The sequence below is a fragment of the Salminus brasiliensis genome, chromosome 13, assembly GCF_030463535.1.
Source record: "Salminus brasiliensis chromosome 13, fSalBra1.hap2, whole genome shotgun sequence".
In the NCBI taxonomy this organism is placed as follows: Eukaryota; Metazoa; Chordata; class Actinopteri; order Characiformes; family Bryconidae; genus Salminus; species Salminus brasiliensis.
Window position 1 is genome coordinate 37864126 of NC_132890.1, and position 16923 is coordinate 37881048.

A 16923-nucleotide genomic window follows, 5' to 3' on the forward strand; every position below is an offset into this window, starting at 1 on the left:
GGGACGGGGTGGAGGTGGGTACAGTGTTCGACACAAGGATGAAGTGAGAGGAAGGTATATCTGGGCTCAGGAGGAGGAGTTAGAACATGGTCCATATCCACTAATGCAGGGATCACCTGGGTACACCCCCCCCCCCCCCCATAAGTCCACCATCCTCTACAGAAGACACCTCTGCTAATCAGACAGCATGATTACTGTTTATTTGCTTAATTCAACATAAATGGACAAGTATTGGGACACCCACACATTACACCTACAGGAGCCCATTCCAAACCCATATACGGAGTTGGCCCTCCTTTGCAGCTCTAACAGCGATATAGTGTTTTAAATAAACTTGCACCACTTTTCTTGTATTAAATTCTAATTAAAGTAAGGTTTAAAACTTGCTAATAAAAATCATTTCTGCTGCTTCTGAACTTTGTTCAGATTTAAAATGTTCTGACCAGGCTCCCCAATACTCTGATCCAGATTTGAGGGTTTTCTCACCAGGCAGGTTCTCTGATCATCCTCTTTTCATGACTTGGATCTAGAAGGGGTAGCTGCAGCTGTGACAGTCCACGAATTACGAGTTTATGCAGTGAAATAATTCCTCAATTGTATTTTACCAAGTGGAAAACAGCCAGCCCTTAGAGAGCGTAAAGCGGCCCTGCCTCGAGTAGCACACCCATAAATCACTGGATTTCTTCTTCTTTTTTCTGCTCGATGTGTTGTAGCTGCTTAAGGAAGCTGAAGTCTCTGAGCTCATCCCGAAGCATTTCTCCGTGCTGGTTATTTTTATGGAGTGGAATTCAGCTTGGCTTTGGCCATCATTATCTGTCTGGAAAATGACAGACTGCGCTGCTGTTGTGGTATTTCCAAGTGGATAAGTGAAGTCCTGAAATGATGAAAAACAAATTTGAACTTGTGGTGAAGTGTTCCCATTCCTCAATCAGATCCAGTCTTCTTCTTCTTGTTGTCATCATTATTAATCCATTCAATTGCAAACCTTGTTTTTAATACTTCAGTAATTCAGTAACTTCCACCACCCCAATATATAACCAGAATGTAAGCTGTTCAGTGATGAATGAGTGTGTATGTGCTGTTAGAGTTAAGTGACAGTGGTGAAGCAAGTGTGAAAGAATAATATAATACGTAAATAATGAGTAAAGAGTTTGTAAGGAGTCTTCTAGAAGCACTGTCCCACAACCAGCCATTCACGTCCCCAGTCTATATCCTTAAATATAAATAATTTAGCTACAAACATTTTCACAGATATATTTTTTTAAAAACATTTGGGTAAAATAAGTGATGTGTCCAACAAATTTGTATATTAATAAATTACATTTTCACTGTTAAGAACCAAGTTACTGCGCCCCCTAGAGGTTGAAAACTCAGTTACTTAACTCTGCCTCTACTGATGATGAACGACAGAGGATTGTCCCTCTGTTATGTACAGGTGGACACTGACCTTCTCAATGCTAATGCTCCAGCTGATCACAAGCAGATAGGACAGGCCTCCGATTGGTTGCTTTCTACCCTGCCCACACCTAACTAAGCCCCGCCTCCACTCATTTTCAACCCCCTATCATGCATTTTGAAATGTGCTGAGGAAGCGAGAGACCCACTGATGCTGACGGTGGGTTTGCTCTTTAAAATATCAAACCAAACAACAAAAACTGACCATTCATGTTTAACTTTTAAGCAGGGCTTTCTTCTTATATGATATGCAATATATATATATATATATATATATATATATATATATATAATGATATATAATGTTATATAATATAATAGTAATTTTATATGATGAAGTACATGAATTAAAGTAAGATTGAATTTTGATTTCAGGTTGACTTTAAAGTGAATCAGGTGAGCTGCTGCTGGGACTGATCCAACCTGTAACTATTTTATCTCCTAAAAGAACTATATATCTCCTAGAAGCTCCTAGAATTTGATAACTCTTCATCATGTTCCTTTAATTATGCTCTTAATTCCATGTTCCTAATTTTTATTTTTGGATTTATGCTCATTTATTTTTGCAACATACCTTTATTTGTAATTATTATTACAAAATGCTCTCTGAAGTGTTTGATCTCAGAACTTTATCAAGTAAGTGCATTAATTGCTACTATGTCTGAAAGGTGCTATACAAATAAACATGCCCAGTAACTGTACCTACAAACAACACATTCTTTTTTATGATTTATGTTTATGTGGATTTATGCTGATGTAATACAGTGTTTTACAGGGGGAACGGCACTTTCTGCAGAGATACACACGCTGTTTAAACCCCTTATCCTGGCTGCTCAGACCTTTACAAGTTCTGAAGTTTCTGAATGCCCTCACCCAACACCTCTCCTCCTGACTCACACACACATGAACAAAGCATCAGTCAGCACTTCAGACTTTCTGGAGGTTGCATGAGGTAACGGCTGGTCTGTCAGCGAACCTCAGCAGCTTGTCATCGTTGGCCTAATTATGAGCTCTAATTCCAGCATATGTGAAAGAATAGCAGCCTGACCTAAGCGCCAGTGCAACGTGAACATGGACTCGGATGCATAATGCAAGTCCCGTCAAATAATGACGGCAGGAGAGAATTACAGCTCGTCTATCAAAAATGTATGTCCTATTTCTGGCCTCTGAGACTGAGCTGAAGCTATACATACATGTCCACGCTGGCTGTGGAGGTTATGATCCAAAAGAAAGCTATGGTTGATTTGTACAACACTGATTATGGGCCTGAAATCCAACAGCCCCTGGAGCACAGCCAGCATTGAGAGGCTCTCGTGTGGTTTCGTGAACTCTTGCAGTAGAGCAGCTTGGAAACTCGAGTCGACGACTCAGAAAAGGAGGTGGCTGGACTTACGGACTGAAGCCATGTCTGCGTTATCAGCATTTCTTTCTGAGGTCACCTCTTTGCATCTCCTTGCCAGAACACATGCATTTGGATGTAGACAAAGTTTGTTAGCAGTCTACCCCGGAGTATTGGAGTTAAAATCAAATATCAAATATCAATCAAGGGTCAGACGTTTTAAATTCTGCTCAGTACAGATCAATGTTTTAATACCCCCCTCCCCCCATATACACACACTTGATGATCTGCTCAGAGTCAGCCACATGCTTCTAAACCATCTGGACATTGCAAAAAACAGCCAGGCCTCTTCAAGCATGCATTTCACCAACTGAAGGCAAAACTAAAGACTAAACATTCCAAAAACGAGCAGGAACTGAAGACAGCTCCAGAACAGGCCTCCAAAACAGAGCATCAGCAGGAAGGGGCCCTGCATCTGGCGATGTCGGAGTATCCCAGATTTCAGGAGGAACAGCTGATCTTCTGTTTTTCCTTAAATTTTACACTAATGCATGAGCATCACAGCCCACAATTAAGGGCTGTAATTCCCAGCCTTATTTACTGGTGTCTTTCTCATCTGATCTAAAAGCAGATGTCCTTTCAGTCACTGTTCCTAATGAACCAATAGGCCGCTGGGCAGTTTTGAAACTGAGACACCTGCCATCCATACCCCAATAAAGAGCCCTCCTTCAGATCTAAGTCACTAAGATCTTTCCCTCTCACCAGTTTGATCTAAATCGGGAACACCTGGGTCTGCTCAGCCTTTATGTACATGCCGTACAGAATGCCAGGATGTTAACTGTGCATTGTGTAATGCGGGACACCTGCAGGAAAGCACCTGCACTCGTTACTTTTCTCCACTCGTTTATTCGAGTTTTCTTTAATTCGTCGGCCGTCTGTTTGTATTACTGCAACGTGTGCAATCAAATGTGTTCAGTATCATTGCTGTTTCAGCAGCTGTCCAGCAGTTGCAGCTATAATTTTAATGCATGTTATTATGGGCCTCATATTGTTTATAATTAGTGATCAGGAGTCATCAATTATCGCTCAGTATGTATATAAATATATGTATAACAACCAGTATTTCAATGTTATGAGCAGTGTGGTGTAAAAAGTATTTGCACCCCCACTTTCTGATTTTTTTGGAAAATAACGGTCCTCTTGGATACACAATCAGCCAATTGACTAAGACTGTGTCCCAATTGTGTACCAAACTTTAACACTCTAACAGTATAAGGTAAATATTATATACTAATCTTAGCAGTGTGGGTTTGGCAGGTTAGTACACTATTAGCGTACTGACCCATCAGGATTGATGAAGCGTCGCTATGCCAACATACATCCTGCCGTTCTCCTGCCGACGCTGCACTTGTGTCTAATCTGCCATTTATTTTTTACATTTTTCCAGATGTGAGTAGCTCCTCCCTTTCAGTTTCACATTGCATTATGGGATAAGGCAAGTAAGTATCCATTGTCCATCCAAATAACTGGTTCTGAACATGCTTCCTGAAGTATTCTCAACGTTTCTACACTAAATACTTAAACACTAGTCAGTATTAGTATTAGTAATTAGCTCACAATTGAAAAATTGGGACATGCCCTGAATTTAGCTGATCACTGGAACACCCAGGCTTGATTACTGTCAGCCCTGTTGAATCTAAACTTCTCTTAATCAGAAACTTCCCAGCAATGTGAAGTAGATTAAAAGCTTCCAATAAGCAGCACGCACCACCAGCACCATCACAAATCTGAAAGTGCTGTAAAAGAACATCAGTGAGCTGCATCAGCCTGTAAAGGATTGCAAAGTCATTGCTAAGGCTCTGGGTCTCCAGTGAAGCACAGCAAAAGCTGTTATGTCCAAATGGAGGAAACTTGGAACTGTGTTGAATCTTCCCAGACATGGCCGCCCTCCCAAAATTCTTCCAAGAGTGCAGAGACCAACTCATCCAGAAGTCACAAAAGAACCCAGATGAACATCTAAGACACAGCAGGCCTTGCTCAGTTCAGGTGAGGTCACTGTTCATTTTTCCACCACTAGAAAGAGATGGGACAAAAAGGGGAAACCTTTGAAATGTTGTGAGGCATAAAGATGTGAAAACTATTCAATTCAATTCAGTTTCATTTATTTAGGCTTTTTCCAACGAATGTTGTCACAAAGCAGCTTCACAGAGATCCGGGTCCGAGCTTCTTTAGAGCAGCTAGTGGCGACAGTGGCAAGGAAAAACTCCCTCGGGTCGAGAGGAAGAAACCTCGAGAGGAACCAAGACTCAAATTAGCTGAAAGTGGATATTTTTGGATAGCCAATTAAACCAACCCTCTCGTTAGTACTCTCCCCCTACATCACATGTAATGCTCCTGAATCTGGAACGATGTGACCAATGTGTTGGGAGGAAAGAGCCGTCCCAGAGAGAGCAAGGTCAGTTGTGCTCTCTCGGGCTCTGGCTGCTGATGGCATGCAGCATGACCCTGGATTGGATCCAGTGACCTTCAAGTCACAGTGGATCACTCGAAACCAACAGACACACACGTTGTAGTAGTGCTGCTTTGCTGGAACCACAGTTCCTGCTCTGTAGCAGATAATCCAGCAAGAGAATGTCTGATCAACAGTCCATGATCTGAAGCTCATGCACTACTGGGTTATGCAACAAGACGACAGTCCAGAACACATCTGAAGAAGTCCACCTCTGAACAGCTCAGAGGAAATACAATGAATGTTTGAACTGGCCGAGTCAAAGTCCTGATTTGAACCCCATCAGGAAGCTGTGGCAGGACCTTAAATGGGCAGTTCATGCTCCAAAGCCCTCCAGTGTGACTGAATTAAAGCAATTCTGCAAAGCAGAGTGAGCCAAAATTCCTCCACAGCAATGTGAAACCCTGATCTCCAGTTATGGGAAGCATTCGGTTGCAGTTGTTGCAGATAAAGGGAGACGGGTCTGACTGCAGAGCCGCAGTTTCGGGCCAGGGGCACTGAAGGCATGCGCAGTAGGACAGTGTAGACTGCGACTGTTTGGAGAAGGGTCTGGTTGTTGACTGTTGACTGTGATATTTTGTGCTGATAATTATTTCTGTTGATTAAGGTAATTTTAGATTGTCTACATAACTAATTAGCTTACCCAGGACACATAATCTAAAGTTTGTGTAATATTGCCCTGTGAATGTCTATATGTTTAGCCTAACGCTTAGCATTATGCTCAGTTTAAGGCCGTTTGAGGTAAAGTTGTGTTCCAGCTCATATACTGTAAGTGTAATCATTTAACAGGAATTGAGCGATATGTCTACATAACCCATTAGCTTACCCAGGCTACATCTGCTAAAGTATGAGTATGTATTATATATTTACTGTGAAAGTTTATATGCGTTTGGTCTAAAGTGTAAAGTATAATGTTATCCCAATGAGAGGTTATCTCAAATATACCCACCTATAACTGAAATGTTGATTACCCAGCCAGTCTGCCCATGCACAGCTCATATCCGGTGGAACATGGGCTACATGGGTTCCAGGTGAGTTTTTACAGGGACCCAGTTGAGCTCACCCCATCATTACAGTCCACCCTAATCTCACATAGATCTCATCTAGTGTACAACCGAGATGGGACCCATGTTTAACCCTCTCAGTCTCATCACTGACTGGTGGGACCCTGGTGGACATCCATACGTGGGCCCAACATGGAACCTATGCAAAAAACTTCTAGGTGCCCAGTTAGGCCAACCATGTAATCTGGTAAGGAAATCAAAAGTAAGTGTCAGTGTCTGTGCTGGATGCAACAGGCCTGAAACTGCCAGCGTGAAACTGCGGCTCTGCAGACAGATATTACTGCATAAACGTTACACGGTCAGTATTTTGGGTAATTCTAGAATTGGGGATAAATTTCAAATCTCGCAGATCAACCTTTTATTATTTTTTCAAAAAACATTTTTTATTTATCAGATATTAGATTTGAATAATAATACTTATACATAACATCTTCACTATTAATAATGTTTGATGTATATTTTAGACACATTTGATCATTTAACATCTGTCCCAGTGTTCAGGTCAGCTCTGCTAGCTCTTATATTAAACTGCATAAAATCGAATAGAAAACACGTGACCTGCACTCAGTGATGTCACTTTCTCTGGCGGGAAACGTGTTGTCAAACTTCTAATCTCTTTATTTAGCATGAAATATTGAGGATAAATCATTAGAATATTATTTACTGATCAGATCTGCTATTGTGATGTGGAGTGAATCTCAGTTCAGTTTTTAATAAATGATAATGTGATGAAAATCAATCAAATTGAGATTTTCAGGTGGAATATAGTGAGTTAAGGCACAAAATGGTCATTTCTATAAGTTTAGAGGGAGCGAGTACGTTTCCAATTGTTTATTTTAATTAGCTAAATGAAATCATCAATCTGTTTCATTATGTTGTTCTTTATTTTATGTTCGATTCTGTATGAAGATCTGAAACCATTCAGTGTGACAAATACTCAAAAACGAGACCCTCACTTCCTCATTGTCCATGGCTCTGTTTATGCTGACCTGACTTCCTCTGATCGAGCGGATTTAATGTGGCGTAATTGACTGCAGTTCGTACAATGATTCATTTATCTGAGTGAAACAAGGCTGTTCTCTGAGCACAGGAGCAGCAGCACTACACGGATTCAGGGCGTGCTGGAGAGACAGCAGAAGAATGGTGGGCGGGGAAAAGAGAGCAGAGGGCGCTAACAGGTCCTTCTGAAAGAGCAGCAGAGGAATTTGAGGGGTGGACAATAGGCGCACTTGTTCCCATGGTGCTGTTAATAAGGGGTTGGAGCCTGGGGGGAGCCGGGGGGGGGGGGGGGGGGGCAGGTTGGGGTTGAGAGACAGATGGGGGGGAAGAGAGGCAGGGCGCTGGTTGGGCACTTTTAGAGAGCCTTATCGTTCATCCTATCATCCATCAACCTGAGAGCACTGTTTGCATCCCAACCCAACCCCACTCCTCCTCCTTGCTCTCTTCCTCTATCACAATCACTCCATTCTTCTCTGGCTTTCCTATCCCACTGTTTGTGAAGCATGGCTGTTTTTTGGGGGGCAGAACATAGAAAGACAACCCACTGAAGGACCTGCTTCACGTATTGATCTATGTTTTATGATTATAAAAGTATTTGAGCATAATTAATTGCTTTAATTATTTAATAATTGATTTTGAAGATTAATTCGACTGAAAGCTGTGTAAATGTGACGATTTACAGACTGTGACAGCTGCAAAAATCCCACTAAACTGATGTAAACACTGGTAAAGATAAGATAAGATACTTCTGTTGTCATTGCACAGTGTACAACAAAATTGGGAAGCAATCCAATGGTGCTTACACTTACAATGATTAAAAATATAGATACATTATACATTGTATATATTATATTTAAATAAAAAAACTAAAAAATGTAAGAAAAAAAATATACACACATATGTACATATAACCAAAAAGTAAAATACATGTATACATCTATACATGTATATATGCTACAGAATGTATTTTAAAAATGTATAAAATGTTTTTTTCTTATGTTTTTTTATCAAAAGAGCTTAATATAATATATGAGAATTCTGTTTTTACTGCCCAGTCCAAACAGACCACTTATAGAAACTAAGCAGTAAAAAAATATCCCATGTTAAGAATGCCATTTTTGTGAAGTCACATAAACCAGTGCACTGACCTACCGTATATCTGTCTATGCACCCTACAGCAGATCAGTCCCACACACTCATGTTAAAGTCACTAGGAGTGTTCAGCCCAGCCTGTTTTTCCAATGAGGCACAGAAAACCACATCCAATCAGAACAGAGGCAATTAACATATTGTCTGTGCAGGAGAGGGTAAACATGTTTAAAAAAATAAGAGTTCATTCCAAGTCATTTAGAGCGTTTCTATTGGTCCATTCATTCAGAATTATTCTCACAGTGTACAGAAGCAGCTACAGGGTTTAAACCATGGCGGAAACAATCAGATACATGGTTCATTGATCAGCAGTGAAATATAGGCCCTAAAGGAACAGTACAAAAACACTCAAAAGACTCAAGAGAGTGATTAACAAATCTTTAAAAAACTAAACTGAACAAAAGAATTTTCACATAGTCGTAAATATTAACATTAGAAATAAACACAGTATGAGATCAATGTGGGATAAGAGAGCCTCTTTAGTTTGAAGCAAATGAGCATTTAAAATGATATAACATATAAAAATATATACATCCAAATAAAAGTGGTGAAAGAGGCTGTATCAGACACGGCTTATTTATTCCTCCCCTGTTTATGGAAACATCCAAAAACAAATTCTTTAAATGTAATAAGAGGCAGAAGCGGCCTTCCCTCTGTTCCCACTGTTTACAGTAGGAGGCTTAGTTGTAACACCATATTACACCCACTACTTCTACACTGTGCTTTAGTCTGGCTAGCCCTCGCTCAGAGTCATCAACATGCTGTCACAGACTGTGGAGCTTTGAAACCGAGGCAGACAGAAACGCAGGTACGACTTATTAGAAATAATAATAAAAAAATGAAGCAAACCAGAAACCAAAGTAACACAAACTGGAGAGCAGGGCTAGAGCAGGACCAGAGCAGGGCCAGAGCAGGGCCAGAGCAGGGCCAGTGCAGGGCCAGAGCAGGGCAAGAGCAGGACCAGAGCAGGACCAGAGCAGGACCAGAGCAGGGCCAGAGCAGGGCCATGAATACACGAATACACAAGACCAGACAAGTCCCACCAAAACAAAGGAACAACCTATACACAGACACTGACAAGAAACACCTGAAAAAGATAACGAGAGGGCAGGACTACAAAGGAAGCACAGGTGGGAACACCAATGAGAAGGCATGGCTAGGGCAGAGACAAGGGCGGAGACAAAAGGCAGAGGGACACAACCAGGAAGAAAGCGTGACACGTGTCTCAACAGTGATCTGTTATAGCCATCAAGAGGCTGAGTAAAAAAACAAGAATCTCAAGAAGCACCTGTCTGATTGCTGTATTAAGCTTCAGATGAGGGAGTTATGAAAACATGAGCAGAGGTTAGTACCGTTCTCCTGAAAGGCAGAACTCGTAAGGCTTTCCTGACTGACATAAACCTACACCAACATTAATAAAGGCTAATTCCAACAAGCATCATTAGGGCTGTCATTGACTCTGCCTCTGACCATTTGGATGTCATTTTAGCTCAGCAAGTGCCACCATCCGACTGACGCTTGTTGAAATAAGCCTTTATAAATGTTTATATAGGTTTATGTCAGTTGTCAGGAGAGGTTTATAGACTGTAGGTGTCGTGCAGTGTTATGAATACTGCCTTTCAGTTGAACTCCTCACAAAAGTCCATGTTATGTTTTACCCGTGTTCAGTCACCCCACACACTCTCCGACATTTCCACAGTTTTCCCAGTTTTGTCTTTCCGTTTATTTACTTTTGACACTCTTTTGATGCTGACAAAAGTATTGGGACACCTGCTCATTTACACCCCTCCAGCCCACGCCTGACATTAGACAGCATGGTGACAATAGGGTCATGATGTTGATCTGCTCCAGAGAGTCCTATTCTATTGGCAGTACTTTTTCTCTACAGGGACTAGACAAGCTGTGTGTGTGCATTTGCACATCTGTGTCAGCAATGAGTGCAATGTGAAGTAGCTGAATGCATTCATTAGAAGGGGTGTCCACAAACATTTGGACATATAGTGGAATTAAAGTGGAAATTCTTCACATATCTGAGTAAATGTGAATGGGGTAGGATTGTCGTTCCTGTGATGGTTCATTATCTCTGTATATGATCTAAATGAGACACAGACACTGAAGCCAATGCGCAGCTCTCTTCAGCCGTGGCTATAAACACATCTGCAGAGGCACAACGTTAGTTTTTGGTCTTTCCACTACAAACGCAGAGGAGAGGGCGAGTCGATATGGAAAAGCTTTGAAGCCTGACTACAGCGCTCTGATCTGGCCGCCTGTTTGGATCCTGGTTGTCGTTCCTCAACAGAAGCCTGAGTGCTTCCAGAGTCCAGACAGGCCAAGCATGAGCCAGAATCCAGCGGCAGAGAAACCAAGAAACCAACTCCGAGTGGCCTGGCTCGGATTGTGAATGCCTCGCCACAAAGTTCTCTCTCTCTCTCTCTCTCTCTCTCTCTCTATCTCTCCCTCTCTTAATCTTGCTGTTTCTCAACAGCTGAAAATAGCAGACGGAAATGCGCGTCATGGTGGTAGAAGGGCGCCAGGAATACAGGGCAAACTGAGCAGGAGTGGAGGATTAACCCCTTCCACACCAGGCTGAATGATCGTGATGGTGAAAGATTGTGAACTAACTGGAGAACGGCCATGAAACGGCCCTGATTTCGTGGTTGGTGCACAGCAGGGATGGACTATGACGTAGCTGTAGTGGAAAGAAACTATGTGCTGATGTTATTTTCAACTGAACAGACTAAATGCTAATGTGCAAAAGTCTTGAAAATACTTAAAAATACTAATTCAAAATTCAGAAATGATATATTATTATTCTCAGTTAGATTTAGAAAAAAGCAGTATTAAACTTTTGCATGTTCTAATGTAGTAAATATTCATCTCCTACATAAAAGGATGTGATAATGTGACCGTGTGCAGAAGTGGAGATAGAAGCTTAGGGGGCACAAAAGTGAGGATCCATCAATACTGATAATTTATTAAAGTTTGCATGAAAATAGAAAAACAAAAATGCAATAAAAAAAGAAAAAAACATAAAACTGATACCAGGCTCCTCCCAGCCTGGAGAATACCCTGACGTCTATGAGCCTGTGGTGTGGAATAGAGTTACCCATATTGGTGATGAGTCTGGTGCCTTGACATCATCACAAAGGACATACAATCTTTAGAAGAAACATCATAAATACTTTATGTTAATTATGTTTTGTATAATTATTATACATTAATTAGTTAAGTCAGTAAATGAGGAATAGCAAACTAGCAAGCTAGCAAAAAGGAACTAAAGCCTGAGTAGACTGATAAACCACCGTGCTGATTGGTTAGTTCTCTCAGTGTTACTGAGCTCTTTTAAGGGGGGATTGAACTCAGCAGTCTCCTCCGTAGTGAAAAGCTTAGCATTTGTGTTGTACTAAATTAGACAACTCTGTTGTATAATACTCAGTATTATATACTGATTAGTATGACAGTATAATACTGATTATTATTATTCAGCAGCTGCTAATGTAAAGTTATGTAGTTATGAAATGAATAACTGAAGTGTGAGCCCACATACAGGCCTTTAGAATTAAGATTTAAGAGGATAAAGGCAGGAGAGGCCAGTAAGGCAGGCGAGGTGGCCGCAGCCTGCCCCGGCCTGCTAGAGCGGCAGCCAGCATTGGCACTATCGCGGGCAGACAGGCACCAAGCCCCATGGTGTTGCCCTGCAGACTACATTAGTGAAGCTCTGAAGCCTTTGCCAAGCTCCATCCGCCCTTTACCACCATCCTCATTTAGAGAGAGGGGTTTTACAGCGGCACAGGCCAAAATCCACCCAGCTCACACCCTGAGCGCATGCTGGCCGGCTCTAGCCGTCTCATGCACACTGCACTCGGACGTTGATCCATGTCATACTGTGACGACGATACTTTCATGTGTTGAATATTTGCCAGTGTACGACATGTGTGTATGTGTGTATGTATGTATGTGTGGAAAGGAGCTTAGAGATCTGGGAGGATTAAGCTCATCCGGTGACTAGTGTTTTCCTCTTTATCTGCCCAGCTCAGATTTCAGCTCACAGTAAGTAGAGCATTCCAGGAATAGGCCTGCACCTGAAGACCCAGTACTGTATTCTCACAGAGCATTCACAAGGAGCAGTCCAGGACAGGGGTGCTCAAATGTTTTGGGCTGAGAGCCAAAAATGCAATATACAAGTGAATAAGGTAGACAGGCATATATTTGGTAATATCACACTATATTTAGTATGATTTTGCAGAGCCCGGGTATTGAACCCACAACCCTGTCCTTAATTGTTTAAGACATTTCTGATGGACACAGATGGAATTTGGCTTCCGCTTTTATCCCATCCTTGCAGTGAACACACACGCAAGGGTGAAGGGCCTTGCTCAAGGGCCCAACAGTGGCAGCTTGCCAAGCCCGGGTATCGAACCCACAACCCTGTCATCAATAGCTCTAACCACTGAGCCTCCACTGCCCCTTAATAGCCATATTAAGCCATAACCGCTGAGTCATCACTGCCCTACAAAATGCCATTTCACTACAAAATGGCGAAACCTCAAAGTAGTGCACTACATAGTGACTAGGGCACAGTATCCAGAGAACCAGCGCACTCAGTGTCAGGGCAATAAGGCCAGCCACAGTCGGTCAAACGGAATGGGTGATACTCAGATAGGGTCTGAGCAGCTCACAAAGACACTGACTAGGTTGTCTCATTTCTCAGTGTGTGGGTTGGTAAAGACACCAGATAATTAAATATGTGTGCACAAGCTCTGGACAAGTTTGGGGAATGGCCCTCACAGTCCGCTGACTTGAACAGTTAAAGTACAGTTTTTAATAATAAAATTAATAATAATATTAACATTTCACAGAGCTGGAAGCATTCAGCGTTTTGCTTCTGAAGAGCAGAGAAACGTTCATGAATGTGCATGCTGAGATATCTGCTGGGAAGTGGATGTTACTCAAGACATACTTAGTAGGGTGTCCAAACTTTTAAAAAAATATTATTATAATTATTACGATATAATATAAATATAAATATAATAAAATAGGCCAGTTTCCTGACAGCTTCGCAGTACAAAGATCAGCTTAACTGATCCCATTTAACTACCTTTGTGCTAATAGACCTCTGGAAACTCTGTCCTGTTCACTGACACTGACGCTTCCATTGAAGTGACGCTTCCTTTTAATTTGGATTGGATTTGAATCGGATTTCAATGGGAATGCCATTGTGCATGCATTCACACCCACCCCAGACCGATATAACTGCAGCCAGAGTGTTGATGGATGCTTTTCCCTACACAATTACTTTGAGGAAACTGTGGAAAAACAGCTGGAACATGGAATCAGCAGAAACGTGGGAGAACTACCAGCTCTGCTATTTCCAATCAGAGCTCCGAGAGCAATAATGCTCAGCAATGCCTCCCCTGAACGCACGCAGCCGACTGGTGTGTACAGACAGTCAATCAAAGTGCAAACCACATCTGAGCTTCAGACACAGCTGCCACAGAAATGAGCATCTCCAAGCAACCAAGCCAAACAGCAGTGACCACAATCGCCTCACTTCAAAATAGGCCAAAAGGTGGAAGGTCGGCCGGGCTCCGCGGTGTTGGTTTAGGGAGAACAAAGGGCCATAGAGAACTGAGGGGAGGGGCTCATGCTCAGGAAAGCTCCGAGCAGATCACTCAATATGTCTGTCACTGACGAGTGAGAGGCAAAAAAAAAAACCACAGATAAAACAAAGCAGCAGGTCTGATTATGCAGATGATGTCCTACCCTGCCGATCCGGGACGTCCGGATCTCAGCTACAGTGTGAGAAGGGGAAAAGCTACCTTACGCTTTGTTTCTCACAATGTTGAGCACTTCGTAAAAAAAAACGTGCACAGTTCATTTCAAACTCACTATATGGACAAAAGTATTTGGACATCTGTTCATCTCATAGTTTCTTCTGAAATTAAGGGTATTAAAAGAGCTGATCCTGCTTTTGTTGGAGTAACTGTCTCTATTGTCCAGAGAAGAAGACTTTCTACTAGATTTTAGAACAGAGCATTGCTGTGAGGACTTGACTGCATTCAGCAACAAGAGCATTAGTGAGGTCAGAGCATTGGGTGGAGCACCATCCATCATTCAAGAGAACACAGTTCTTCTTCTGCTCCACAGCTCAATGCTGCTGGGGGGCTTTTTACCCCTCTAGGGGTAACACGCCACGCCTGGCATTAGGCAGCATGGAGCCAATAGGTTCATGTTTATTATCTTATTTAGAGTCTTATTTGGGTTCTCTTGAGGTTATCCTTGTAGATTTGCAGATGGTTGCTAAAAATGCTAGTTTGATATATTCTATATATAATGCTATATATGATGTGTGTGATCCACCTTCCTAATACTGTATAGATTCCCTTTCTGCTGCCAAAGCAGCTCTGACCGCTGAGGTGCCGCGTGGTGTCTAGTACTAAGATGATAGCAGCAGACACGTCCTTCTAAGTTCTATGAGTTGTGAGGTAGGCGGGGCCTCCATGAGCATCAGTGAGCCGTAGGTGTCCATGACCCTTCCTTGGAGCACTTTTGATAGATACTGACTACTGCATGCCGGGAACACCCCACAAGACCTGCCTGTTTTTTTGTCGCCAAAAATCAATGTATTTAAATCTGTAAATAAAATGTTTGTAGAAATAAATCAACAAAGTCAACAAAGTCAATCAAAGTGACTGAATGTGAATAATACTGATCGGTTCCCAGTAGTCGTGATCAGAACCAGAAGCCTGAAGCATCAAAGCTTCAAGTCCACTAAATAGGTCCACTAAAAAGGTGTTCATACAATCAAGCCCAAAAGTATGTATTTGAGTTGAATAAACCCGAATAAATCAAGTCACTTTTGATGACGGACAAGACACTTTTTACAGTGTAGTAAATAGTAGTGATCTGGTTAGTGGTAATCATCATCCATCCAACATCCTGATCTCACTTACGCTCCAGTCATTGAATACAGTCGAATCCTAAATCCAAAATCTAGCAGGAAACCTTTTTCCCTGGACATTACAGACAGTTAATCCAACAAAAGATCCTTGAGCGGGTGTCCCAATACTTTTGTCTACACAGTGCAAGTGTCCAGTCATACACCATGAAACTGTGACCCTGCAACAACCTCAGACCACTGATAAAAAAATGAAAAGCACCAAAATCAGAGCTGTCTCTTCCATATCTTCTCTTTATATTATTACACAACTTTACAAATACAATGGCTAAACTCCACACTGTGTGGACGGCAGGAGACAAAAATAAAACCACAAGAAAACGACAAAAAAATAAAAAGTATCTCATCAAAAAAAGCATAAATAATATAAAAGATGAACCTTTTTTTCTTAAAACAGATACATTCATATGAAATAATATTTTACTACTACAAAAAAATAAATAAGTCATCTAAAGAGTTTCTTTCCCCCCCTCCCAAGAGTCCTTTCCACAGATGGGTCAGATTGAGCTCCTCCAGAATCTGTCCTTCTGCGTCTCTTTTTACATGCTTCTGTCATTCCTTTCTGTTTCTACATCCCTCTCTGCTCCTCGCTCACCCTCATCCAGCCCGGCGGTCAGTCAGTATAGCGTCCTTCAGGTTACTCATAGTCTCTGATCCTGCCATCGCTGGCCGTCTTCCTCCTTTCCCAGTCCTCACCTGTGTACGCATGTTCGGTGTGTGTGTGTGTACATGTAAAAATGTCTGTGTGTGCATTTGCTCATGGTGTGTGTATGTGTTTATTCAGATCTCCTGTGCTGTGGGCTGGATGAGCTCTCCAGACAGACTTGCACTGGAGATCCAGGCTGTTTTCTCTTTACAGTCCAAATCAGGCAGGCCCAGCCTCTCCCAGCACACCACCGGCCCGTCCATGTCCACACACTGCACCGGCTCCTCTGGCTCTGAAGACGGGGAGAAAGAGAGAGAGAGAGGACTCAGTAAGAGTGTTTGGAGAGATTGGCAGATGTCTACAGTACTGAGGAGGTCAATATGTAAGTGGCTGAACTTCAGCACTGTGCTTTAGATATTTAGAGTTTAGAGACTTTGGTCCATCAGTGCTTTAACAGAACGGCTCTGTTGATGAGCTGCTTTGCAAAGGCCAGTTTCAGGAGTGTGAAATTGTAGACTTCAGACACTGGAGACATTAGTTGTAATTGGATTTTTAAATTACAGCTGTGCCTTACAGTGATTTCTACCCTGATTACAGAGTGTTTTTAAAATTCTAGTTAGCGGGGTGGTTTGTTTGACAAAATTTAAAAGAGGGTTTGGTTTGTAAGGGGCAGGGCTGTGGTACGGACAGCTACAGGGAACACTGAATATCAGAGTCCCACCCAATTCAACTCAATTCAACTAACACACAAATTTGCAAGAAGGTAGAAAAGTCACTTAGAAAAAAGGCAATGGCTATCCACTA

At 42.0% G+C, this 16923-nt stretch overlaps 1 protein-coding gene across 1 annotated transcript in view; it reads right to left on the bottom strand.

Annotated features, from left to right (window-relative positions):
* Positions 1-15689: 15689 nt before the first annotated feature.
* The window catches only part of cdon (cell adhesion associated, oncogene regulated), a 46362-nt gene continuing 45128 nt past the window's right edge, over positions 15690-16923 (bottom strand). Inside the window, exon 20 of the mRNA XM_072694645.1 lies at positions 15690-16411. Coding sequence (XP_072550746.1) covers positions 16254-16411 — 158 coding nt within the window. The 3' untranslated portion in view covers positions 15690-16253. The remainder of the gene's footprint in view (positions 16412-16923) is intronic.